Genomic DNA, 27,129 nt, shown 5'->3' on the forward strand with positions numbered 1-27,129 from the left:
TTCTCCGTGGAGAGCATTTGGTTGAAATGTAGGAAGCACTTCTGTTTCCTTCTGGCCTCTGGCTGGTTTCTCATAATTGTGAGATTACAGCATGCACAAACAGCTACTTACCTTTTAATGTCCAGAGAGGGAGATTCTGTTGAAATGTGAAAAGCAAATGTAAACTGTCTCAGAGGCTCAAATTCAGGGAAATGCATGAAAGATCATGCCCTACTAATGGGCAGGGGAGCTCGCCACAGGGGTGTTTATGTGATTAAAAAACACACGGAGAGTTCAGGTGCTAGTGCTTTCTGAAAAACATCTATCCCGTATGAAAAGCAAAATGTGTCGGTTGCAAGTGTCTTCCCAGCAAAGAGCAAGACATTTTTTTCAGCGGTAGGCAACTTAGCCCACAAGCAACATGAGCTAAGGTTCACCTGGTGGCTAGTCTATACAGGTTCAAATATATTTATTGTAGCACAATCCTAGCCTTGTCAGCATTTGGCTCTCTTTGTGTATGCATGTACAACTGCATAGCTATAGGATGTGGGAGGCATAGCTTGGCTGTCATACTGTACGTGTGAAGAGGATCTCTGGATTGTAGTTGATGAAAAGTCAGACAGAAGCCAGCAGTGTGATGCAGCTGCCAATATGCTAATGTGTATTAATAGGACATAGTTTACAAATCGCAGAAATGAATTCTTCTACTTAATTCTTGCAGTCTGTCAGCTTCACCTTGTGGAGCGGGTGCAGAAAGGCTGGCAAGAAGCGAGGTGGGCTTTATCCAATTCCTACCATTGGTCCCAAACAGCCTGTCTAGCCCTGCATTCTGTTTCCTTCAGTCGTTAAGCCGATGCTTCCAAGAGCACCTGTAGGAACACAACTTGTCCCGCAACTGGGAGTAGCTTGTTGCCTTTGATACTGGAGGTAATATATAAGCATCATGACTAGTAGCCATTTATCAGATCTCTCCTACATGTATTTATCCAAAATAAAAAAATTCCTACTGGAAGGATTTTTTGTTTTGTTTTGTTTCAACTACGGCAGACCAACACACATTTATTCTACATGTATTTATCCAGTTCCCCTTTAATTTGAACTAGTGGCAGTCACCATCTCGTAGCTGTGAATTTCATTACAGGCATACCAAAATGAAGGTCTAGCAGGCTTGCACCTTGGAACATGCTGCTTTCTGGTAGCGAGACATGGGCAACTTAGATCCGCCAGGAGCGATGCCACACGCACTGCGTCGGGAAGATTTTGGGCATCGCATGGCAAGCCAGAGTCTCAAACAAAGCTGTGCTCGCCCAAGCCCACATTCCCGCCTTGTTTGCACTCCTCACTCAGTGGCGTCAACGCTGGCTTGGGTCATGTCCACAGTATGCAAGATGTCAGGACCCTCAAGGACATGCTGTACGGGGATCAGACCTGTTGGCAGACCAACTCTGCGTTACAAAGACGTCTGCAGGTGTGACACAAAGGCTGGCAACCTTAACCCTGCCAGCTAGCGATCCCTTGCAGACGAACACAGCACCTGTTTGTGTATCTGCAGCAGTGAGCAGTGGAAGAATGACCAATGGGAGGAGTGCAGAGAGAATGCATCTGCTTTGGCACAATCAGATACCTTCAACTGCCCCTTCTGCAACAAAACATGTCTCTCCCATATCGGTCTCTGCAGCCACAGCAGGCACTGTAACTCTGCAAAGGTCTGACTTCAGCCCCGAAGGCACACTCTTCCATTGTCTCCTGAGAAAAGATGCCAGCCAGAAGCCTATCATTTTGACTCCTGCCTGTCAGCAGTTCTTGGAGGATGCTGTGCTTGAAAATAGAGAGGGAAAAACTTTCTACAGTATCTTCTTTCTCCACTTTCTGTGTCCCCCAAACACAGCCTCATCAGTTGCTGCATGCCAAATCTGGGCATCATTCCTGCAAAAATTCTCATGACTGCCGAGTGGAGTGCTGATAATATGGTTATGGTGTGTGCAATGTTTGGCCACATCCCAGAGCAGCTAAGTGGGCCAGAGTGCATATCACTGGGTCTTTGTGTAGGTTAGTTTACTTGCTTTTTATTACAGAGGGAACCGTATGGCCCAGTTCACGTTTACCAGAACAGTGGTGGTGGTCGCTTTCCTATGATTGGATCCCAGTTGGTATCAATGCCATCTGAATTCTGTGAAATGGGTACACTTTTCATATCAGCCGAGCTTTTTTGGGAGCACCAATGGAAAGCATAGACTTCCCATCATGTCCGTCCCAAGAAAGAAGTTTGTGTGCTGTAGGGTTTTGCTATGGAAAAGTGTTAACTCTGCCACAGCAGTGGTATGAATCAAGCTAGTGCAACGGCCGAGATAGGAAGTTTTCTCCATGCTGCCACAAATTGCCCATTTGTGTGCCCCTCTGGAGTCAAAAAAATCTTGGGCACATAGACGGAGTCCATAACATGAATTTCCTACACCAGAATTGCGCCTCTGCACAACTGGCAGAGAAAGGTGCCACTCTTTTGGCTCCTTCAATGCTGGTGTGTTCATCCATTGCACTTTGGGTAATATAAAAAAAATTCCTTCAGTAGCACCTTAAAGACCAACTAAGTTTTTATTTTGGTATGAGCTTTCGTGTGCATGCACACTTCTTCAGATACCATTAACATTACTTTGGGTAATGTTTGTGGTAGGCAAGTCTCTCCCCACCACTCAAGTGTTCTGCGAGGGGTGTTGCTGGCATGAAAATGATCCACTAAGTATATATGAACTGAGACAAGTGTGGATTTGCCCCGCACATGGTGCAAATTTTCTGTGGCCGGATCGAAATTATACAGTCGCACTTGGAGATGCCTGGAATTGAACCTGAGGTTGCTTGCAAAAGGGAAGGAAAAAGTGTTGTGCCTGTGTGAACAAGCCCTCTTATATAATAATAATAATAATAATAATAATAATAATAATAATAATAATAATAATAATATCAACTAAGTAATTATATGCCACCTTTTTAGGTTGCAGGACTCAGAGCCAGTTACAGATAAAAGTATGAACTAAAAATATAGGGGGGAAACTTAAAATAAGTAAACATTGATAGTTTTATTTCTATCGATCTGTTGATCTATTAAAACCATACAAATTACTTTTCAGCCAGTTGCTTATGTGTGTCTCCTTCAGTCTCCACAGTGGGTTTTCTCCGCTTCCCCGTCTGCACCCCCCAGCACCCCCCCCCACTTTTCTCTGCGGATTCCCTGCCCCACCCGGATCTAGCCTGCAGATCTACCCTTGCGGGCGGCCGCATCGCACCAGCCCCTCGGAAAGAAACCCACAAGCGCCGGTCCAAGCAGCAGGCGGACAGGGTGGGAGCCCGTGGGTGAGTCCACGGATGGGTCGCCGGCGCGGCAGCCCCTTCGAGCTGCACGGTCGGAGGTGATGCCAGCTGGGCACGCTTTGCCCCGGGCAGCCCCATCCCGCTTGGGCTCCCGCCGTTCTCCGAGGGTAGCTTGGATCCGCCCACTGGGCGCTGCTGCCTCTGCAACTGTGGGTGGGCTGCAGCGGGGCTGGCGGGCGGCGGAGGGATGGGTCCTGAGTCCTGCGACCGCCCTCCTCCTCTCTTCCTCCTCCCCGGCCCAGGACGACGGGCCACCCTCCCGCCTCGCATGGAGCCTGGGAAGGAACCGGGCGCCCCTTGGGACGCCAGCGGAAGTGGCTTCCCCTCGCCCGCTCCTCGGGGCGGCTAGAAGCCCGAAAAAGAGGCCTGGCCGACCCTCCAGGCTGGGCGGGCTCCGGGCTGAGTCCGACGGGGCGGGCGGCTCTCCTCCCCGCCTCCCCCGAGTCGCGGCCGCGGGAGCAGCTCAGGGCTCGGCAGGCATCCGAGGAATTCGCTCCCGCCGAGCGCGTCGCGGGGTCCGGGCGAGGCGGGGCGACGGGGCCGGAGGAAGAAGAGGAGGAGGAGGACGCCGCCGACGCCCCGTCGAGTGATGGCCCAGCCTCTGCTGCGGAAAACTTTCTCCCGCCTGCGGGGCAAGGAGCGCCTGGGGCGCAAAAAGGCGGCGCAGCGCAAAGAGCCAGGTAACGGCGCCCCGGGGAGGGGGGTTGCGCGCTCCGCCAGGGAGCCCACCCCACCCTGCGCGGGCGAGAGGCGGGGGGTCCGCTGGAGGGCTGGGGCGAGAAGGCATCTCCGGCATTTCCTCTGCCGTTGCTGCTAAAATAGGCAAAAGGAAGCGAGAGGAAGGACCTGCCAAGGATGGATGGGCGGCGGATCCCGTCTTTCCTTGGAGGGGGCTCTTTCCTCTCCAGATGGAGGGACACTTCTGCCGGGATCTCCCCCACCTACCCCCCAAACAGGTCACAGATCCTTCCAGCTCCCACCCTAACAGGCCCTGGTCAGAGTTTGGCCCCCCCATGCCACAAACTCGCCCCGCCAACTTCTCAGTCGCCTGTTTGGGCTCAGCAGCGCCAGAGCCAGCCCAAGGCATTTTTGCCGCCTGAGGCTAAGGGCAAGGTGGTCCCCAGGAAGGGGTGCCAGGAAACCAGGAATTATGTTCCCGTGTGGTGGAGGTGTAAAAATGTACAATTTTTTTTTTGAAAAGGGTGTTTAAGGAGGTAACAGAAATCACTGGGTTAAAGCTGACAGAAAGTCCATAGGTAGCATTACTATCAATTTACTATGGGGTGGAAGGTTATGAAGAACTTGCTGGCAAATTTATTGACAGCTGTGCAGGAGTTCTTCTAGCTAAGAAGTGGAAGGGGCAAGGTGAATATAAAAATACAAAATGGAACCATGGTATAAAGAGGTGTGGGATATAGCTATTAATGATAAATTAAGCTGTGCTATTAAGGTAAGACGGGGAATATGCAGGAGATATGGAGTGTGTTTGTAGAATTTGTACTGTTGAAACGGAAAGGGGCGAAACCATCGCAAGAGGTGTTGAAATTTTGGGAGGTTGGATAGTTACCATGGAATGGTCTCGGGAGTGGGGTGCACATTCTTATTCTTTTTTATTTATTATTATTACTTTGTCAAAGTAAATGGTCCATGGGGTCACGAAGAGTCGGACACGACTAAACAACAACAACAACACTTTGTCAAAATAAAAATAAAATTATATGGGGGGGAAAGATGGTCCCCTCCTTGCTTCCATGTTCTGAAGGTGACTGGGCTGAGAGCTGATTCCATCTTCAGCATGGGCAACAGGACGACAGCAGCACTCCATGAACCCCCCCCCCCGAGGACTGCTGGCTGGTTTAGTGGGTGCAGGACAGGCCGCCTGGCACACCTGCTTGTGTACCCTCCAGGAGAAGAGGCGGAGCTGGTGCTGCCCCTCAGCAACTGCTGCCTGAGGTGCTAGGCTCCCTCTACCCAGTGGTCCTGCTGGCCTTGAGTAGTACATTCCGTGAGCAAAGTGGAGGGGCTGGCCCAAGGTGGCAGCTAGAGGGCAGGGGCTGGGGAGGCAGAAAACGGGCAGGCGGGTGAGTCAGGCAAGGGCCAGGCAGCCTGGGGGATACAAGGAGTGCTTCGTCCCTGAAGTATGGTGTCTTTAGCCCAAGGACAGAGTTGTGCACTGCAGTCCCAATCCAGGTGAGCACCTGGCAGACAGGGAGGGGATGGTGCACGTAACTGCTAGTCACCTGATGGACACAGATACCTGCATGCACACGAAAGCTCATACCAAAATAAAAACTTAGTTGGTCTTTAAGGTGCTACTGAAGGAATTTTTTTATTTTGTTTTGACTCAGACCAACACGGCTACCTACCTGTAACTATACAAATGGGAACAACCTTCCTTCGGTATCCCTACAACATTCAGTCCCACGGGCTCAACATTCTGGGAGATCTGAGTTCACCTTGTTCCTTTCTGGAAAAGCCCATGGAGGAAGTTGCACTTTCTTGGCCTCAGTTCTCCTCCTGTAAAATGAGAACAAAAATCAAACTTGCAGGGCTGAGATGCAAAGGCATTCAGGGGAAGGGTATTTTCAGCGGTGGCACTCTGCTTGCAGAGCTCTGCTGGGGTCTACTAGCCTTTCAGTGCCAGGCAAAGATCTTACCCAGGCATTGGGAATCTCTTTCTGAAGTTCTTGTAATAGTTGCCGATTTCTCCCTTCCCCTTTAAGTTAATTGCTGTTTCTAACTTTGTACTGTAATTTTATGTTTTTAATGTATTATTTTATGACTATAAACCTCCCTGAAAATTCTAATGGAACAGGGGGGGCTGGATAATAACTTTTTTTAAAAAAAAACTATAATAATCGTGTGTTGTTGTTTTTATTTTAAAAAAGTAGGTTTCCTGGAATCTTTCCCTTGGGTTGTTGATTATGTGGCATAGTATAGTGTCTCCTTCTCACTCCCAGTTGTGCATCTGAGTTTGTCTTTCAGTGGCAGGGAAAAACTCTGGGGGAAAGAAAAAGAAGTATTCAGATATAAAGTTATATGAAATGAAATAAGGTTCTCTAATGCATCGCCTTGGGAGCAACGCATCCCAAAGCAGCACCTGGGTAGCTCATTTGGTCAGAGCATGGTGCTAATAGTGCCAAGGTTGCAGGTTTGATCCCTGTCTGGGACAGCTTCATATTCCTGCATTACAGGGGTTGGCCGAGGTGAGCCGCAGGGTCCCTTCTATGAGTCTATGTCCTATGGTCATTTGCTGTTCCTTCCACATCACCCTTTGCTCCCCCAGCTGGCTCCTCTGTGGCTTGTATGTTCGTTCTTGGGCTGCTCCCTGATCAATGGGGCTATTCGTGTGCCGAGTTACTCGCGGACCTACAAAGGGAGCTCTGTGTCTTGGCCGGGGAGGGGACGCTGCAGTAAACAACAGGAAATCCAACTTGGCACCGGGTCTGAGCAGCTGGGAGATGGGAGGGACCTCCCGGCCTCAGCTGCATTGCAGGCCTGGGCTGCATGCCTTCAGGCCAAGCCCCAGTAGGAGTGGGCTTGAACCCCTCCAGGACCCTTTTCCCCATCACCTTTCCTCCGCCCCTTCCACCCCACTTGGTCCTCACCCAAGGCTTCTGTCGGTTGCTTCGATCCAGAGCAAGGATGCAGTACTCCGAAATCTGCTTGTGCCTGCTGCTTGCTTCTGCTGGGGGCTCCATTGCTGTCTGGATGGTTTCGGAAGTTTTCTCTAGAGTTTAAACAGAAGCACTCAAGGCTCAGTGAGCTCATCCCTAGGAACATTCGTGCATATTAGCCAGGTCACCTCAGCAGCCCTGAATCCCTTAATAGCATCAGTCTGTGGAGAAAGGCTGAGTGCTGGAAGGGAGCAGAGTACAGTGGTATCTTGGTTCTCAAACTTAATCCGTTCCGGAAGTCTGTTCCAAAACCAAAGTGTTCCAAAACCAAGGCGCACTTTCCCATAGAATGGAATGCAAAACAGATTAATCCATTCCAGACTTTTAAAAACTACCCCCAAAACAGCAATTTAATATAAATTTTACTGTCTAAGAGACCATTGATCCATAAAATGAAAGCAATAATCAATGTACTGTAGAATAAAATAAATAAGGCAGTATTGTAGATGATTAAAAATTTTCTAAAAAATCCTACCTGCACTGATGATAGTCATTGTTTGGATTGGGGGGGGGGGCTTTTATCCATTTCTGCAGTCACACAATCTATCAATCAGTAGCTGAACTGGGTTCCACACAGTCACAAAAAAGTCACAAAAACAAATTAACCAAAAACAAAACCGCAGAACTAATAGCAAAAGCGCCAAACTTAATCCGTTCCGGAAGTCCATTTGACTTCCGAAATGTTCGAAAACCATAGACGCAGCTTCTGATTGGTGCGGGCACCCTGGAAACAATAGCCGACAGCCGCATCGGACGTCCGGCTTCCGAAAAACGTTTGAAAACCGGAACACGTACTTCCGGGTTTTCTGCGTTTGGGAACCAAGGTGTTTGAGTACCAAGACGTTTGAGAGCCAAGGTACCACTGTAGTGGACTTTGAAGAGAGACCCAGAGCTCAGTTGGCAGAACCCTTTCTTATTGGGTAGCTCCAATGGGAGGCTGTTTTCAAGACTAATTCCTATGCGTCTGTGTGCGCACGCATTCAGTGCAGAGGAAGTCACAGTACATGAGGAGGGTTAACCCTCCCCACAACTCCTCCAGCCCCCCTGAAAATGCCCCCCATGTGGCAGATAGGCTTCAAAGCAGTCTGCCCTATGTCCGCATGGGGGGGGGGGTAGCCTGAAAAAGGGAGATGAGGAGACCCCGTCGGTTGCACCTGGTCCATGGGCCAGCTGTTCTGCTCCACCCCAAACAGGATAGCTTGGCACCTAATGCTTCCCTAAGAGTTTCCTGTGCCAAGTCTCTGCTCCCTTCCAGTTGCGAACTGCCTTATTGTTAAACAAGGCCTTGCCTAATGCAACAACTTCCGTGTGTTCTGAACTCGAGCGTTACAACCAGGCACACACACACACACAAACACAACGTGCTGGTTTCTTTCTTTTTTTATTAAATATTTTATTACAATGAAAAGAAATCATTAAAATGTACACATTTAAATGAAAAGAAAAAAAGAAAAAAGAATTTAACACATTAGAATACATTTGTCAAGTATTGAAAAGAAAGCTGATAAGAAATATAAAGGTATAACACATTACTTTCGAACACAAAATAAAGATCATATCGTAACATGAACCTCCACCACCTTCCACACAGTAGTTGACATTATAATCATTAAATTTCCTGTCTTTCCATATATTTGTACATATCCAACCGGTATACTGCTCTACACATCTGTGCTTTTAATTTTTCCGTCTTACAAGGTTAGTCTAAACCAGGCACCCCCAAACTTCGGCCCTCCAGATGTTTTGGACTACAACTCCCATCTCCCCCGACCACTGGTCCTGTTAGCTAGGGATCATGGGAGTTGTAGGCCAAAACATCTGGAGGGCCGCAGTTTGGGGATGCCTGGTCTAAACATAGCCATGTTTTATTTCCCATGTCCGATTTCATTAAATATTCATTTAAACAGTCCCAACGTGCTGGTTTCTGTTCTCCACAGATTCTCCTTCCGAGGCTCCAGCTGCTTTGGGGTCCCCCACAGAGTGTGGGCTTCTCCCACCGGGTGATGGATGCGCCAGAGGGGCCGCCGTCACCGTGTCGAGGAAGCAAACCTGGGCCAAGTTTGCTTGGAGCAGCCAGGAAGACCCTCGCAGCAGGAAGCTGAGCCAGAGTTCCCCAAGTGCTGCACAGGCACCTGCTGACCTGGGCGAAGCGCTGTCCCCGGAGAGCCACCCCCACATCGGCTCAGCGGCAACTGGGCCCAAGGAAGCCGCCGCTGAACCATTGGTCGGCCAAGCAGAGGCCCGCACCTCCAGCATCGGCGCCAAGTGCAGTGGCCAGGGGGCCTACCTGCAGAGCCTGGAGAGAAGCAGCCGCCACTGGGTGCTCTCGTCGGGGAAGACGCAGGGGGCAGAAGAGCCGACGGCCGGCTCCAGCACGGAGCAGAAGGAGCCCAGCGTGCTCTGCAGCAGCGAAGGGGATATCTGGTACAATCCCATCCCGGAGGATGAGGACCTGCAGCTCCCCAACCTTGGCAAGAGGTGGGGCAGCGGCGCTGAGAACAGGAGCAGGAAGGGGAAGCCAAGGGAGGCCAAGGCTGCAGGCGAGGGTCTCCACCTGGCTGGCTCGCAGCAGGCAGGTGGGGATGGTTTGCGGACTTCGCCGAGCCATGCAAGGCCAGCAAAGCAAGCAGAGGAGCCAAACAGCAGCCACCAGTCCCGGGCCTTTGGTGAGAGATCATTTTTCTAAGACCATCCCCATGTTTTTACCATAGGGGTAGGAGAGCTGTCAGATTCCAGCCCCCATCGGAGCCTGCAAGCATTGGCCGATGGTTTACAGCATCACTTCTCCATATTTCCCCCTCCCCCCTGCTGCCTTACAGGGTGGATTTGATTTAAATCAAATCGATTGAAATCATGAGGGAGCCGGCGTTTGTCCGCAGACTGCTTCCGGGTCATGTGGCCAGCATGACAAAGCTGCTTCTGGCGAACCAGAGACGCGCACGGAAACGCCATTTACCTTCCCGCCGGAGTGGTCCCTATTTATCTACTTGCACTTTGATGTGCTTTCGAACTGCTAGGTGGGCAGGAGCTGGGACCGAGCAACGGGAGCTCACCCCGTTGCAGGGATTCGAACTGCTGACCTTCTGATCAGCAAGCCCTAGACTCTGTGGTTTAACCCACAGCGCCACCTGGGTCCGATTTATTAAATAAACTAGTGGATTTCAGCCCGTTTAAAAACGGGCGCTAGAGGAAGCGGCCTGCCGGGTCGGCACCCAGCAGCGCTGCACGAAGCACCGGGGGACTGGTGGCGGGGAAGGCAGACAGGCAGGCAGGCGCTTGCTCTCTTGCCTGCCTGCATTCCCCACCGCCTGTCACACGAAGATCGGCGGCCGCTGCTTGCCGGGGCTTGCCAACCCCGGCAAACAGTGCCCGCCGATCTTCGGCTCTGTCCCCCGATGCGCTACGGCTCGGGGAAGCAGGCAGCTTCCCGGGCTGTTGCTGTCTCCCTGCCTGCATCCCCAAACCAAAGCGCGTGGGGGACTGAGCCGAATTGCGGCGCGGGGGGGGGGGATTTTCGCACTTCGGCTCGGGGACTGGCTTGGCGGTGGGGGGAAGAAGGGGAGGAATTTCTCCCCTTCTTCCCGCCACCGCCAAGCCAGTCCACGGGGGGGGGGGGGGTTGCGCCGTTTGCCTTCCCCCCAGGGGGAGGCAAACGGCGAAAAGCACCCGCTGCGCCGCACTTCGACTCGGGGACTGGCTTGGCGGCGGCGGGAAAAAGGGGAGGAATTCCTCCCCTTCTTCCCGCCGCCGCCAAGCCAAAGCCGGCTTCCCTCGGCGCCCGCTGCCGCTTCGGCTTCCTCGGGTTCCCCGAGGAAGCGCCGTCCCATGCCGGCGGTGTGCGGCAAGGCTGCCGGGGGGGGGGAGCGCTTCTCTCCCCCGCCGCCTCACCGTGCACCTCCAGCATGAGACTGGGCTTCGGAGCGGCGGTTGGCGGAGCGGCGGTTGGCTGTTCCCTGTGTCCCTGGTTGTCTCTCCGTCCAATCCCTGTGTCCCTGGCGCACATGCGCAGTACCCCAGGGACACACGGGGCAGCTTGGACGCAGGGACAACTTGGACTTTATATATAGATAAATCCTATTTAATTTTTTTAAAAAATCATTGATTTTTATCCACCCTGTGCTTCACCCATCGCCTCCCCCCCTTCTCCTGGCCCCATGGCCTCCCAGCCCCATTCTTATGGCACTTCTCCTTTCTCATCATCAGGGCCAAATTAACTGCCCCTCCGGCACAGTTGTCCCAGAGCAGCTAGCCAGGTAGCCTCAGGGCACCATGTGAGTTTCATTCCTCTGACACTGGCGAATCCCACACCAGGGTTTTGACGTGGAACCGCTCTGGGATGAATCACTTGCCCTGATTTATCAGGAAGGCTTTGCTGCTCAGCCCCTCTGGCGCTTCCCTTTCCCAGCCTTCCTTTCGGCTTGATGTCTCACTGCCAGGGAGCTGCCCTACTGCCCTTGTGTCTTCCCCACAGTCCCAGCCTGGCAGCTGCCAGTTTACATCTTACAGCACCCATTGAGCTACAGGCCAACTCAATCTAAAGCAGATTTTAATAGGCTGCTTTATTGTCCGTTTAGATCAGTGGCTCACAGAGTGGCTGGGACTGCCTCCTGCGGGGAGGTGGGGTTTATGGGGGGGCACTAAGAAGCAAGGGGGTGGCGGGGGGCGGGACTGGAGGTGTAAATGACTACCAGACTTTGAAAAGCTGGTATCACTGGGTCAGCTTCCTTCACTTCTGCTGAATTAATTAGTTCTGGTCGTATTTTGAACAAATGTGCAATTTGTTGATGCTGCTTGTATTGGTTTGCTTTCTTCCATAGTGGATTGTGTCTGCAGACCTCTCTCCGAATAATGCTTCTTGTGGCGTAGCAGAGGGGCCCCTAGGGACGAGTTTATGGAACCAAGGGCGTGGTGGCTCAAGATAGTTTGGGAGTCTCTGGTTTGGATTACAGTGGTACCTTGCTTCGCAAACTTAATCCGTTCCGGAATCATAGCCGTCAACTCCCGGATTGAAAAATCCGGGATCAGCAGTGGCGCGGCACTGGAGGTCGCTTCTGCGCATGTCCAGACATGCATAGAAGTGACTTCCGGTGCCGGCGCTGCCCAACTTCCGGAGCCCAGACATGGGCAGCCCGGCACTGGAAGTTGCTTCTATGCATGTCCAGACATGCGCAGAAGTGACTTCCGGTGCTGGCGCTGCCCAACTTCCGGTGCCCAGACATGGGCAGCCCGGCACTGGACGTTGCTTCTATGCATGTCCAGACATGCTCAGAAGCGACTTCCGGTGCCGGGCTGCCTGTGTCTGCATGTCTGGGCACCAGAAATTGCTTCTGCGCAGACAGCCGGGAGCCGGGACATGGCCGCTGGCAGGAGCTGCTTTCTAAATCCGGGGGATTTATGGGATATTAATAAATTCGGGATAACAGCGGGAAACAGTAACAAAATACGGGGGTTTCCCGCGAAAAACAGGAGACTTGGCAGCTATGTCCGGATGTCCGTTCCAAAACCAAAGCGTTCCAAAACCAAGGCACGCTTTCCCATAGAAAGTAATGCAAAATGGATTAATCCGTTCCAGACTTTTAAAAACAACCCCTAAAACAGCAATTTAACATGAATTCTACTATCTAACGAGACCATGGATCCATAAAATGAAGGCAATAATCAATGTACTGTACTATAAAAGAAATAAGACAGTATTGTAGATGATAAAATTTAAAATTAAATTTTTTCCCTTACCTGCACTGATGATAGTCATTGTTTGGATGGGGGGGGGGGGCTTTTATCCATTTCCGCAGTCACACAATCTATCAATCAATCAGTAGCCGAACTGGGATCCACACAGTCACAAAAACGAATTAACCGAAAAAGCCTCAAAAACAAACGTGCAAAATAAATAGCGAAAACAAAAGCGCCAAACTTAATGCGTTCCGGAAGTCCGTTTGACTTCGGAAATGTTTGAAAACCAAGGCGCAACTTCTGGTTGGTGCAGGTGCCCCAGAAACAATAGCCGACAGCCGCATCGGACGTTCGGCTTCCGAGAAACGTTCGAAAACCGGAACACTTACTTCCGGGTTTTCAGCGTTTGGGTAGGCCAAGGTGTTTGAGTACCAAGGTACCACTGTATTTGTGCATTTCTTTGAATGAATCTTTATTGAGAAGCAGCTGATGCACCTGTCAATAATAACCTTTGCCCGTGAAAATGGTCCTGCGATGCTGAATTGTGGGTTCTTTAGTGCGCGTTGTGTTTGGCTTTGGCATATTCTTCTTTGCAGTGCCGTTGTAACGGAGACTTTGCCCGCGTTGTACCCTCTAGGGGTCTTGGACTATGGCTTCCACCAGCCCCAGTCAGAACAGAACCCCAGAGCCCAGCTGCCACTCTTTTCCCCGCCCCCCTCAGTGCCTCGGGGGTGGTACCCACTGGGTGAGTGGCACTTGCTTTGACCTATCTTATACAGTTTCTCTCCGCAGGGAAAGCGGCAGTCGCTAGTGTGGAGCCTGAGGAGAGGGCCGCCGCGGGTGCCGTGCCAGTGGCCCAGAGCCCCAGTGCCCCCAAGAAGGGCCACTCTCTCTCCAAGGCCAAGTCCCCGGGCCCCGTGCGCAGCCTCTCTATGAAGATGAAGAAGCTTCCGGAATTGAGGCGGAAGCTGAGCCTGCGCAGCTCCCGCCACAGAGAGCCAGACGGAGGCCCCTCTCCCAAGGAGTCGGGCAACGTCATCAGCCGCTACCACCTTGACAGCAGCGTGGCTTCCCGGCAGACCCTGGCGCGGGTCAAGGCCACCAGCAAAGGGGGCTACCTGAGCGACGGTGACTCCCCAGACCTCCTGGCGAAGTCTGAGGCCTGCCTGGGTCTCGAAGGGGGGTCCTTCCGGCCGTACAGCTTCACCGAGCAGCCCGGCTGCCTGCAGCACCTGTCCGGCCTGGTCAGTATCCACCTTCTGGGGGTGCAGGACTTCAGGCCCCCCAAGGCTGAAGCGAAGGAGGTCTTCTGCGTCCTACAGGTGGACTCGGTCAACAAAGCCCGCACTGCCCTGCTGCCTTGCCAAGCAGCCTTCCTCAGTCTCAACCATTCCTTCCAGCTGGAGCTCGAGGGCGCCCAGCTCCTCAAAGTCGTGGTCTTCTCATGTGACCCTGCGGCGGGCAAGAACCGAGTCTGCTGCCACGGCTCCATCCTTCTGCCCCATGTTTTCCAAGGTGATTTAGTCTCTTCTCCCCACCCCCACCCCTCGCTTGAGTTTATAACCCAGCCTTTTTTCTCCAAGGAGCTCAAAAGTGGCTTGTGTGGTTCTTCCCTCTCCTTATTTAACTCCCACAACAACCCTGTGAGGTAGGTTGGGCAGAGAGGCAGTGACTAGCATACCTGCCAAGTTCCTGCTGGAAAAATAAGGGATCGGCAGACCGGAAGTAGCGCTGCCGCCATTTTGGAACTGGGCGGAGCATGCTCAGAAGCGACTTTCAATGCTGCTCTGCCCAGTTCCAAAATGGCCGCCGCGCCAGAAATCGCTTCTGCGCATGTGCAGAGACTCCAGACATGCGCAGAAGGAGCCTCCCCCGGCCGGTAAGTAAACTGGGAAAAAACAAAAAATCCGTTTTTTCGGGTGGGAAAAACGGGGTTTCCCGGGGAATATGGGAGACTTGGCAGCTATGGTGACTAGTCCAGATTCACACAGTGAGTTTCATGGCTGAGTGGGGGGTCCATACCCTGGTCTCCCATGTCTAGTATTCTAACCACTACATCACAGTGGTTCTTTCTGTTTAGGGGAGTTTTTAATGTTTGATGTTTTATCATGTTTTTAATATTCTGTTGGGAGCCGCCCAGAGTGGCTAGGGAAACCTCGCCAGATAGGCGGGGTATAAACAAACAAACAAACAAACAAACAAACAAACGGACAAACAAATAATTATTGTTATTCAGCGGCAGGCGGATAAGTCTGTTTCTAGGGGGGCAAGCAGAGAGGTACTTGTACCTCCCTTGGCATTGATATACTGCATTTATATAGAGCAGGACCCTCAACAAAGGCCAGCAAAATAATTCCTGCAAATAACTCTCCATTGTATTTTCAACAGTGACAGCCTACCCCCCCCCCAAAAAAGGGACAATAAGAAAGTAAGAAAATGGAAAAAGAAAATAATTCAGGGCTAGATTGAAGAGGAATGGTGGGGACTGGGTCCCTCTTCTCCTGAATCTTCCTGAGAACAGGAGGGCAGTATAGATTTGCAACAGTGGTTTGCAGAAGGGCATAGTTCAAAGGCTGTAGAGGGGAGAAGCTGGGAAATATTGGGAGAGGAACAGCAGGAAGAAGAAGCAGCACCAGGGGAGAGACAGCTGACAGACTCGGTGTCTTTAGAAAGCATTCCTGATCCCCCTTCTCCCAGGACCAGGCGTGCATTAAGAGTAGTAGAACAGAGAACTCAGAGGCAGAACAGCTGGTGCATTGATGACGTGGAATAGGAGAGACGGAGGGGGTGGGACTTACTCGGAGCAACACATTTTCTAAGAGAGACTGCATTCCTTCATCTCTCTCTGTGAATATTGAATAATGTACTTGGTAAGAACTCTCCTTGTTTATCTGCTTCTTGGCTGCCTCTGTGGGAGGGATAGGATTCCTGGAAGCCTGACATTTTGGCTGTGGGGCTTGGGGGAGGGTGGATTTGAACTGGTGAAGCCAGACCAGGTAATGTGTTGCCCCTGTATGTGGGCTGAGATCACCTTGCTGGCTGGAGGCGATGATTAGCCTGGGTCACAGAAGGTCCAAGTTTGGGCCAAACATGACCGGGTGGGGAGTGGTGGCAGATTATGTGGCAGGAGGGGGAGAGGGCAGATCCAGATGTGAGCAGAGACCCTGTTTTCTGTCCAAGGTGCTGAAGTGCCTGGGCAGGCCTCTTCCATGCTTGTTGCTTGACAAAGACGGATGTCAATGGAGCTGACCTGATGGTGTGGCTTTGCCAAGAGGAAGGGTGGGGGTGGAGTTGAGAGACCAGACCATCCTCACAGCATTTCTCTTGGCTGCCCCTCCTTCCAGGTTGCAGAAGCCAACAGCTTGCCATGCAGTTGGAGCCACAAGGCCTCCTCTACATCAAACTCACCCTGGTAGACCAGTGGGATCCAGCCAGCAACGAACGGGAGCCCCAAGTCTTCGGCGTGAAGCTGAGCCAGCTGGTGGAGAGGGAAGGAGCTGCCATCAAAGTGCCACTGCTGATCCAGAAGTGTGTTGCCCAGATTGAAAAACGAGGGTTAAAGGTAAATGCTCTCTCTCTCTCTCTCTCTCCCCATCCACCCATCTCCACTCGACCTAGGCTCTTCCCAGAAGGCATAGCATGGGCTATTAAGGGCAGAAACTTAATCTTTGCAAATTTTTGTCAGTGAGGAGTCTTAAAAATACGTTTTTGGGTGTAAGGAAATCAAATCTGCTTTATTTTTGTGATTGGACAATGTTTAGTTTGGTAGGTCTACATTTGATTAAGAAGCAAATAAACTGTTCTTGGAAAACTGAAGGATTTTGATTTTACCTTCTGAAAGTGCCAGGGAATGTAAAATACAGTATGCTTTATAAATAATACTAATATTAATATGAAATAATAGCAAGTATTAGGCAATTTTAATGATTTCTGTGTATAGTCGTACCTTGGAAGTCAAACGGAATCTGTTCCGGAAGTCCGTTCGACTTCCAAAACATTCGGAAACCAAAGCGTGGCTTTTGATTGGCTGCAGGAAGCCCTGTCGGACGTTCGGCTTCCGAAAACCATTCGCAAACCAGAACAGTCACTTCTGGGTTGGTGGCGTTCAGGAGCTAAAACCTTTGGGAACTAAGCTGTTCGAAATCCAAGGTACGACTGTACTTCGATACACATTTTATTAACCAAATGAAACTAAATTGATTTAACCGAAATATATTTTGGATTCCCAAGTCACGTTACAACTTTTTAGCACCCCTCACATTTGGAATTTGAAAGATGAAAAACTCGGCATGCCCTAATGCACTACTGAACCTGCCGGGGAAATGTCTTAAGCCAATGGGCCACAGACCTCCTCCCTCTCTCCCAGGCTTTCCTGCAGCCAGGTCACCCAGGCTATGGAGCAGCCCTCTGGAGAGGGGGCCCTTTTGCCCAAGTGACCGGCTGTGTCCTGCTTGTAGGTTGTGGGCCTGTATCGCTTGTGTGGCTCAGCGGCAGTGAAAAAGGAGTTGCGTGATGCTTTTGAGCGGGACAGCACTGCCGTGGTGCTCTCCGAGGACCTCTATCCAGACATCAATGTCGTTACAGGTCAGTGCCCTTAACCCCCAACTTCGTAGTCTTCCCTGTGGGCCCTGCAGATACCAAACTCTGGCTGCTCTGCAGTCTCTTTGGGGGACAGGAAGAGACACATCTATGCAGCTGTGCCTCCTGTCTATGTGAGTGCCTGGAGGTGGTTGGAGGATGGATGGCGGCTAACAGATTGAGATTGAATCCTGACAAGACAGAAGTACTGTTTGTGGGGGACAGGAGGCGGGCAGGTGTGGAGGACTCCCTGGTCCTGAATGGGGTAACTGTGCCCCTGAAGGACCAGGTGCGCAGCCTGGGAGTCATTCTGGACTCACAGCTGTCCATGGAGGTGCAGGTCAATTCTGTGTCCAGGGAAGCTGTTTATCAGCTCCATCTGGTACGCAGGCTGAGACCCTACCTGCCTGCGGACTGTCTCGCCAGAGTGGTGCATGCTCTAGTTATCTCTCACTTGGACTACTGCAATGCGCTCTATGTGGGGCTACCTTTGAAGGTGACCGGGAAACTACAACTAATCCAGAATGCGGCAGCTAGACTGGTGACTGGGAGTGGCCGCCGAGACCACATAACACCGGTCTTTAAAGATCTACATTGGCTCCCAATTCAAAGTGTTGGTGCTGACCTTTAAAGCCCTAAACGGCCTCGGTCCAGTATACCTGAAGGAGCATCTCCACCCCCATTGTTCTGCCCAGTCACTGAGGTCCAGCGCCGAGGGCCTTCTGGCGGTTCCCTCACTACGAGAAGCCAAGTTACAGGGAACCAGGCAGAGGGCTTTCTCGGCAGTGGCACCCACCCTGTGGAATGCCCTCCCACCAGAGGTCGAAGAGAACAACTACCAGACCTTTGGAAGGCATCTCAAGGCAGCCCTGTTTAGGGAAGCTTTTAATGTTTGATGGATTTCTGTATTTTAATATTTTGTTGGAAGCCGCCCAGAGCGGCTGGGGGAACCCGGCCAGATGGGCGGGGTATAAATAAATTATTATTATTATTATTATTATTATTATTATTATTATTATTATTATTATTATTATTATTATTATTATCTGCTCCTGGCTGGAGATACTGGCAGGCACTCCTGGTTTTATACTGCTTCCAAAGTCAATAATGGTCCTTTATCCGCAAAATTGCCTTGCTCCCTATTTGCATGGATTTTGACTTCTGGGGGGCAGGTGTTTTTGAAGGGACAACGAGGGAGTCCTCATGGGCACCGCATTCCTCTGCAGCCCTTAATACTTCTGACCGAACCTCAAGTGCTCCCAAGGGCTCAGGGCGGTGTGCATGTGATGTTGGAGAAGTGGTCTCATGGCAGATGTTGGCAGGCCTGCAGTGTGGCGGGGCTTTTCTGAGAAGGCAGAATCTGCCATTCATTAGGATCATGGGAAGGGGCAAGGGGAGGCAAGCTCCAAATCCTAAGCATTGGAAAGGAACTCAGAGGTCCATAGCTGCCAAGTCTCCCGTATTCCCCGGGAAACCCCCGTTTTTCCAGCTGTCCCCAGTTTATTCTGGCGCGGCGGCCATTTTGGAACTGGGTGGAGCATGCACAGAAGCGACTTTTGATGCTGCTCTGCCCAGTTCCAAAATGGCTGCAGCGCGACTTCTGGTGTGGCGGCCATTTTGGAACTGGGCACAGCAGCATCAAAAGTCACTTCTGAGCATGCTCTGCCCAGTTCCAAAATGGCGGCAGCTCTACTTCCGGTATGCTACTTTCGGCCCGGTCCCTTATTTTTCAGAGAGGAACTTGGCAGGTATAGAGGTCATCCAGCCCAGCCCCGATGCAGGATGCAACTACACCATCCCTGACTGGTGGCCATCCAGGCTTTGCCTAAGCGCCTCGAGCGAAGGGGAGCCCCCCCTTCCGCCCCCCCTATGTCAAGCAACCCGGACGGTTTTGGATGGTTTCTCTGACGGTTTCTCCATTGGTTTTGCTACCCTGCCATTTCCACCTGTTGGTTCTCTTCCCGCTCTCTGGAGCTCCAGAGATGGTGAGGTGAGACGTGAGGCAAGAATCTCCCTGGCACAGGGAGAGAGGGAGAGTTTGAGAGGTTTATGAGCAGAGGGCCAGGAACTGGCAAACCCCGTGGAAATGGGGGTGCCTTGAAGTGCATATATATAAAAATAGTTTTAATAAAAATAAATCAGAACCATATCGTCCTTCTGTTTCAGTCTGGAAGAGCAGCTGTGTAGGTCTGTAGCAATAAAGGGGTCTGGCCTGGCCCCTTTCCAGCCCTCCTGCCTCCCCCCACCCAGCCCTGTGTTTCAGCCTGTGGATCCGTCACCCTCACAGTCCTCCCTCTTTGAAGGAAGCTTTCGCCTGAAAATGTCCCTGATGATGGGATAGGGCAGTTTAAGGCAGGCATAGGCAACCTTGGCTCTCCAGATGTTTTGGAACTACAACTCCCATGATCCCTAGCTAACAGGGCCAGTGGTCATGGGAGTTGTAGTTCCAAAACACCTGGAGAGCCAAGGGTGCCTATGCCTGGTTTAAGGTGTGGCAAGAACTGCTCTCTCAGAACCATGATGACAAGAGCCCTCTCTGGTAAGGACTGAGGAATGACTCTGGGAGGGGACCCACGGTGATGATTAAAAGGACTGAGGTATTTTCTCCTTTCCTCCCCCCACTTGCCCCCCCCAGGAATCCTGAAGGATTATTTGCGTGAGCTCCCCACACCTCTCATCACTGACCCACTGTACCAAGTGGTCCTAGAAGCCATGTCCAATCGGGCGGCTGGGCAGGAGGCGAAAGAGGCAGCGACGACAGCACTCCTGGACTGCCTGCCAGAGGCCGAGAAGGTGAGGACCCCCCAGGATGGCAGCTCTTCTGAGCTAGGCCTCTCTGCTTGTGCCAAGGGTGACACACCCAGTAGCAAAAAAAAAAAAAAGAGTAAAGGACCCCTGGATGGTTAAGTCCCGTCAAAAGTGACTCTGGGGTTGCGGCGCTCCTCTCGCTTTCAGGCCAAGGGAGCCACCGTTTGTCCACAGACATCTTTCCGGGTCATGTGGCCAGCAGGACTAAACTGCTTCTGGTGCAACAGGACACTGTGACGGAAACCAGAGTGCACGGAAACGCCGTTTTACCTTCCCACCACAGTGGTACCTATCTATCTACTTGCTCTTTGGCGTGCTTTCGAACTGCTAGGTTGGCAGGAGCTGGAACAGAGCAACGGGAGCTCACCCCGTCGCGCGGATTCGAACCACCAACCTTCTGATCAGCAAACCCAAGAGGCTCAGTGGTAGACCACAGCGCCACCCACATCCCAGTATACCCAGTAGTGCATTAGCCTCAACAGGCTGACCACAATGTGGCCCTTGAAGGAATTTTGGACTCCCCATTGGAGGAAAAGGACTTTCCTTCCCATCAGAACCAGGCCCATCAAATTCCCCCCAGGTTGTTGTCACTGTTGTTGTCTTGAAAAGAAGCATCATCATCATTATTATTATTGTCGCCATTTTTTTATACAGAATGGTTATTGACATAAGCACATTCAAAACGTAGTAAGAGTAATGAATGTAAAAAAATGCAAATAGAAAAATAAAATGAGAATACAGGGGGGAGGGGAAAACACAGAGACCACTGAGAGTGCCTGATTAGTTCTCGCTAAAGCCTTGCCACATACAGTATTTATTGTGGAGCGGGGGGTTTAGTGGGCTATGCAGATGAGTTAACATTGTGGAAAAATGTATACCTAGTTGAGTAAAAGTGGTCTATTAAGGACCATCTCCGTTTTTATGTCAAATGTCCTGACAGTGCAACGTCCTCTACTTTTGGGAAGGAGGTGAGTTGAAATTCCAATGGTAAGCCACTGGCATTCTGGCTAAGAAAGTAGCATAAAGTCAAGAGATTTGTGCATGATGGGCAAATGGGTACTAGGCTCCAAGGATCGGAGCGCCAGGACTGGGTACCTGTTGTTCGTTTAATAAATGCATGAACCATTCCATTCAAAACAGTTATCTTCCTCCAGCAGCTAGTGCCATTTTGAAGACCATCAAATATCTATATACCTTGGTTCTCAAACTTAATCCGTTCCGGAAGAACATTCCAAAGCCAAACCGTTCCAAAACCAAGGCACACTTTCCCATAGAAAGTACAGTGGTACCTCTACTTACGAATAACTCTACTTACAAATGTTTCTACTTACGAATGGAGCTCTGTCTGCCATCTTGGATGCGGTTTAGATAGGATTTTTTTTACTTACGAATTTTTAGATAGGGTTGCTTCTACTTACAATTTTTTTCTCCCAATGCATTCCTATGGGATTCGACTTACAATTTTTTCTGACTTACAAATGTGTGTTCGGAACGCATTAAATTCGTAAGTAGAGGTACCACTGTAATGCAAAACAGATTAATCTGTTGCAGACTTTTAAAAACAACCCCTAAAACAGCAATTTAACATGAATTCTACTATCTAACGAGACCATGGATCCATAAAATGAAAGCCATAATCAATGTACTGTACCATAAAATAAGTAAGACAGTATTGTAGATGATAAAATTTAAAATTATCTGCACTGATGATAGTCATTTTTTGGATGGGGGGCTTTTATCCATTTCCGCAGTCACACAATCAATCAATCAATCAGTAGCTGAACTGGGTTCCACACAGTCACAAAAACAAATTAACCAAAAAAGCCTCAAAAAACAAGAACACAAAATAAATAGCAAAAACAAAAGGGCCAAACTTAATCTGTTCCGGGAGCCCGTTTGACTTCAGAAATGTTTGAAAACCAAGGCACAGCTAATGATTGGTGCAGGTGCCCCGGAAACAATAGCCAACAGATGTTCGGCTTCCAAAAAATGTTCGAAAACTGGAACACTTCCGGGTTTTTGGCGTTTGAGAACCAAGGAACCATTGTACCTTGCTTTACTAAAACCATCCCAGCTGATAAAGAGACAGAACCCTTCACGACAAGCCATCTTGACTTCAGGGCTCACCTGAACAGTACCAAGGAGGGGGATAACCATATATCTCAGGGGAGGGAGCTTCTCCACATTGTATCCCTGCAGCTTCGGGGCCTCCCTTCCCCTTTCCCCAACCCCCTCCCAATTTAAGATCAGCCTCAGCCTCCGACCAGCGTCTATGAGGTTTATCTGAAGCAAGCTGCCTCTTCTTCCATTTTCTAGGCCACCCTGACAATGCTGTTGGATCACCTCAGCCAGGTCGCTGCTTTCCATGCCTTCAACCGCATGAACGCCCAGAACCTTGCTGTGTGTTTTGGTCCTGTGTTGCTGAGCCAGGGAGCAGCAGGGCCGGGCCCCTGTGGCCCCAGCCGCCGCCACCACCGCACCATTGCCAGCACCATGGACTTCAAGCACCACATCGAAGTGTTGCATTACCTCCTGCAGGCCTGGCCAGGTGAGTGCCAAGTTGGGGAGGCCAGGGTGCAAGAGAGGGCAGGTGCCCAGGAAGGGGCTGGCTGGAGGCATGCAGTGCTATGGGTTTCAGTGACATGGAGGGCCCGGCACCTGCCAGCGCTCACCCTGCAGTAATAATAGATTAAATAATAATAGTAAAGTCGTACCTTGGATCTCGAACGCCTTGGCTCCCGAACAAATCGGCTCCCGAACGATCAAAACCCAGAAGTGAGTGTTCTGGTTTTCGAACAATTTTCGGAAGCCAAACGTCCGGCGTTTGGCTGCAGGAGCTTCCGAACATTTCGGAACAGACTTCCCAAACGGATTCTGTTCGACTTCCAAGGTACGACCGTAATGTTATTGTTTATATGTCGCCCATCTGACTGGGTTGCCCCAGCCTCTCTGGGCCGCTCCTAACAAAACATTAAAAACGCAATAAAACATCAAGCAATAGGTGTATCATCTGATTTCTCGATATCTTCACTGCTAGGCTATTTTGAAGAGTCATCATCTTTTGAGGTTTCCATCTCTTATTCTTCTATTTCAACGTCCTTTACGAGTGGTCAGCCTTCTCCTTTGGGGCGCAATTTTTTGTTCATTCAGCTCTGTAGTATCTAAGCTACTTTCTTGAGCAGTTTCTTTTACAACTGGAATGTTAATACTGTATGAAAAGAACAAATCCTGTCCTGTCCTTCTAAAAGATGAACACCAAAGTAGTGGGTCAGCTGAGCTATGGGACATTACAGAAGAACATACAGTTGACCACTGAATGCATGACTCCATACCCTCCAACATACTTCCTATTTCATCATCATTTTATTATTTATACCCTGCCCTTCTGATTGGGTAGCCCCAGCCACTATGGGTGGCTTCCAACATATATAAAGGTAAAGGTAAAGGCTGCTTCTGGCGAACCAGAGCAGCGCACGGAAACGCCGTTTACCTTCCCGCCTATTTATCTACTTGCACTTTGATGTGCTTTCAAACTGCTAGGTGGGCAGGAGCCAAGCAACGGGAGCTCACCCCGTTGCAGGGATTCGAACCGCCAACCTTCTGATCAGCAAGCCCTAGACTCTGTGGGTTAACCCACAGCGTCCCCTTCCAACATATATAAAAACATAATAAAACATTGAACAACTTCCCTATACTGTGCTGCCTTCAGATGTTTTCCAAAGGTTGCATACTTACTTATCTCCTTGGCTCTGGAGTTGCATAAGGACATCCTAAGGAAAAGCGGAACATTCTGGGATCAAATCAGAAACCGGAATGGCTTAGGTCATGTAAGGTAATAAAGGCTTTCTGGGAAATGATATATAATGAAATGAAAAAAATGTTTTAAATAACTTTTGTATAAAACAAACAAACCAGAAGCCTTTTTATTAGGAATTATAGGTACCGACATTCCAAAGAAACAGAAAAGATTTTTTTATGTATGTGACAACAGCAGCAAGGATGTTACCAGCCCAGAGATGGAAAGAAGTAAGAGTCCCAACCAGAGAGGAATGGCAAACTAAGCTGTGAGACTATGCTGAAAAGGCAAAACTGACCGGAAAGCTCAGGAACCAAGCAGACAAAAAATTCAAGAAAGAATGGGAAAAGTGTATAATTTATTTAGGAGACCACTGTAAGCAGATGAAAACATTAGCAGGATTTTAATCTCACTTGTAATGTAACAAATACTATGGACAATATGGAGAGATATAAAATATAGATTACGAAATAATATGCAGTTGAAAATGTTGACAATAGGACCCATGGAGGGGATGGGGGGAAGTCTTGAGATTCAGAGAAATCTCTTTATATGGATGTGTATTTGGTATGGTTATAATTTTTTATTTGTGAAATCAAAGAGAAATGATTAATAATAATAATAACAATAAGAGTTTGGACTTGATATCCCGCTTTATCACTACCCGAAGGATTCTCAAAGCAGCTAACAATCTCCTTTCCCTTCCTCCCCCACAACAAACACTCTGTGAGGTGAGTGGGGCTGAGAGACTTCAGAGAAGTGTGACTAACCAAGGTCACCCAGCAGCTGCATGTGGAGGAGCGGGGAAGCAAACCCGGTTCACCAGATTACGAGTCCACTGCTCTTAACCTCTACACCACAGTGGCTCACCAAAAATAAAAGAAACTGGAATGGTTTCTATAAATCCAAGACTGTCCCTGGAAAATAGGGACACTTGGAGGGTCTGTGCCTCAGGCCTTAGTGAACCAGATGCATTTGGTTTTCTTAACTTGCTTTCCCTTTCCCTTCAGCCCCACGCGGGGTAACCGAAGAGGAGGGCGAGTGCCCCCTGCCCATTAAGCCACCCCAGCGCCACTGCCGCCCTCCCTTGGACCTGCCGCTGCTGCAGACCACCGTCGTGGCTCGGAGCCGCCCTCGAGGCCTGGAAAGCCCTCCTAGCAATCGCTACGCTGGGGACTGGAGTGTTTGTGAGCAGCAGTTTTCGGCGGGGCCAAGGCCGGGCGGCGACACCGACTATGACGAGGTAGCTGGCAGCGAAAGCGACAACGAAGAGGACAACAGAGAGGTGACTCTGCCGCACCACAACCGAGCCGTCTTCGTAGGGGACTTCGCCTTGGTGGAAGACCCCGAGGCTCCCTTCAGCGCGAGGCTCAACCTGAAGGACTTTGATGCCCTCATCTTGGACCTCGAGCGAGAGCTTTCCAAGCAAATCAATGTCTGCCTGTGAGCTGTTCTCTTGTGGCAGAACATTGCGAGGCCTAAGGAAGGGTGGAGTGGGCATCTGCCGGGCCCTTCGGACCAAGCCAAGCTCAGGCGGTTGATCCTGCCTCCTTATCAGTATTCTTTCGGATCACGGTACTGTGAACCAAGTGGTCCGTCTTTCGTTTTGTTTTTGTATGTCTTCTCCCAAAGGGCGAGGAGCTGGGAGGTGCTTTCGCTGGGACTCTGGCTACCAGAGTGCAGTTTGTAGAGCGCTTTCAGCCTCCTACATTTCCACCGTGAACTGGGATCAGTGCGGGGACAGGAAGGAAGTGTTTCTTGCCCCTGCGTGTCGGCGGTTTCGAGGAAGAGAGGAGCTGACCAAGATGTTGTTTTCTTTGCTTTGATAACATTGAATCAGTAGTATTTAAGTAGCACATTTCCCCTCATCATCCAGAGCACTTCAAACAAACCCAGTATTATTACCCTCCCTTTATTATAGATGGGAGCCAAGTTTGTGAAGCTGTCGCTTGCCAATGATGGCTGGGCTCCTCGGCGAGCTTGCTCAGGTTTGAGGGACGCCCATGGCAAAGTGTCCTCCAGGCCATCTTCTGGGTGGGGTTATCTGCCAGAGGCAGTGGTCTGGGCAGCCAAGAGCATCCATTTTAATTTCCCACAATGCCCCTGAAGGAGCATCAACCTGGAGCTTTCTGGGAAATTAAAACAAGAACTCCAAGTGCTGATTGGAGCACTGAAAATATGTTGGGGGGGGCAAAGGCAGGCATCAATGCAGGAGAAAGCAGGGGCATAGTGGGGGGGGGGGTGGCAGGGCGATGGCCGTGGGTGCATTTTTTAAGAGGGTGCTGCACATTTGGCTTCTCATAGCCCCCTGGCAGTCCTGAGATGGCCCCAGGGCCGTGTTGGCTGGCCAGGCTCCCCACTGGGCTGGCCAGGCTGTGATTCCCAGTGACTGGCCTGTAGCCTCTGGCGGTGGAGCCAGAATGGAGCCATCATGGATAGAAGCTATTGATAGCCTCATGTTGCATTAATTTGCCTAATATCCTTTGAAAGCCACCAAGGCGGGTGGGCATCGCTACCTCCTATAGCAACAAGTTCCACACGTTTAGCTGTTCACTAGACTTCCTTTGGTCTCTCCCAAGTCTTTCAACGGTCAGTTTCGTTGGGTACCTTGGATCCCGAACGCCTTGCAAGTCGAACACTTTGGGCTCCTGAACGCCACAAACCCAGACGTGATCGTTCCGGTTGCCGAACGTTCTTTTTGGAACCCGAACATCCGATGGGGCTTCTGTGGCTTCCGATTGGCTGCAGGTGCTTCCTGCAGCCAATCAGGAACCGTGCTTCAGTTTCCGAAAGTTTTAGTAGTCGAACGGACTTCTGGAACGGATTCCATTTGACTTCCAAGGTACGACTGTATTACAAGAGAGGGAGACAAACCCCTCCCTGCCCATTTTCTCAATGCACAATCTTATACACACACACACCCCTCCCAAGTTACAACCTCGTGGAGGCTTTGCTTATTCCGGTTGCCCTTTTCCTGAACTTTCCCCCAACTCTACAATATCTTTTCTGAAGCTCCGCAACCAGGACTTTTTACACAGTGTTTCAAGTGTGGCTGCACCGTAGGCCTTCTGTAATGGCACGGCGATATTGGCAGTATTATATTCAAGCTCTTTTCCAATGATTCTGTAGCCCGCCCGCCACCCCCCCCAACATGGGATGTGCCCCTGTGTGACAGGTAGTGCGAGTCTGACTCTACCTGAGCGCACCTTCTTCAGAAGCACCTCAGCTTCCAGTGATCCTTTGCGGCACCGG

The 27,129-nt window shown here is 50.6% G+C and overlaps 1 protein-coding gene across 1 annotated transcript; it reads left to right on the plus strand.

Moving 5' to 3' along the window:
- The first annotated feature begins 3,595 nt into the window (after positions 1–3,595).
- On the plus strand, positions 3,596–26,495 carry SYDE1 (synapse defective Rho GTPase homolog 1). Its single transcript, XM_060268727.1, has 8 exons — positions 3,596–4,025; positions 8,960–9,688; positions 13,488–14,210; positions 16,040–16,257; positions 17,153–17,279; positions 19,909–20,066; positions 22,398–22,629; positions 24,888–26,495. Exons 1-8 carry the CDS (start codon positions 3,935–3,937, stop codon positions 25,322–25,324), a joined length of 2,715 nt encoding a protein of 904 aa, XP_060124710.1. The 5' UTR covers positions 3,596–3,934; the 3' UTR covers positions 25,325–26,495.
- The last annotated feature ends 634 nt before the right edge of the window (positions 26,496–27,129 follow it).

Source organism: Zootoca vivipara, chromosome 16 (assembly GCF_963506605.1).
Source record: "Zootoca vivipara chromosome 16, rZooViv1.1, whole genome shotgun sequence".
In the NCBI taxonomy this organism is placed as follows: Eukaryota; Metazoa; Chordata; class Lepidosauria; order Squamata; family Lacertidae; genus Zootoca; species Zootoca vivipara.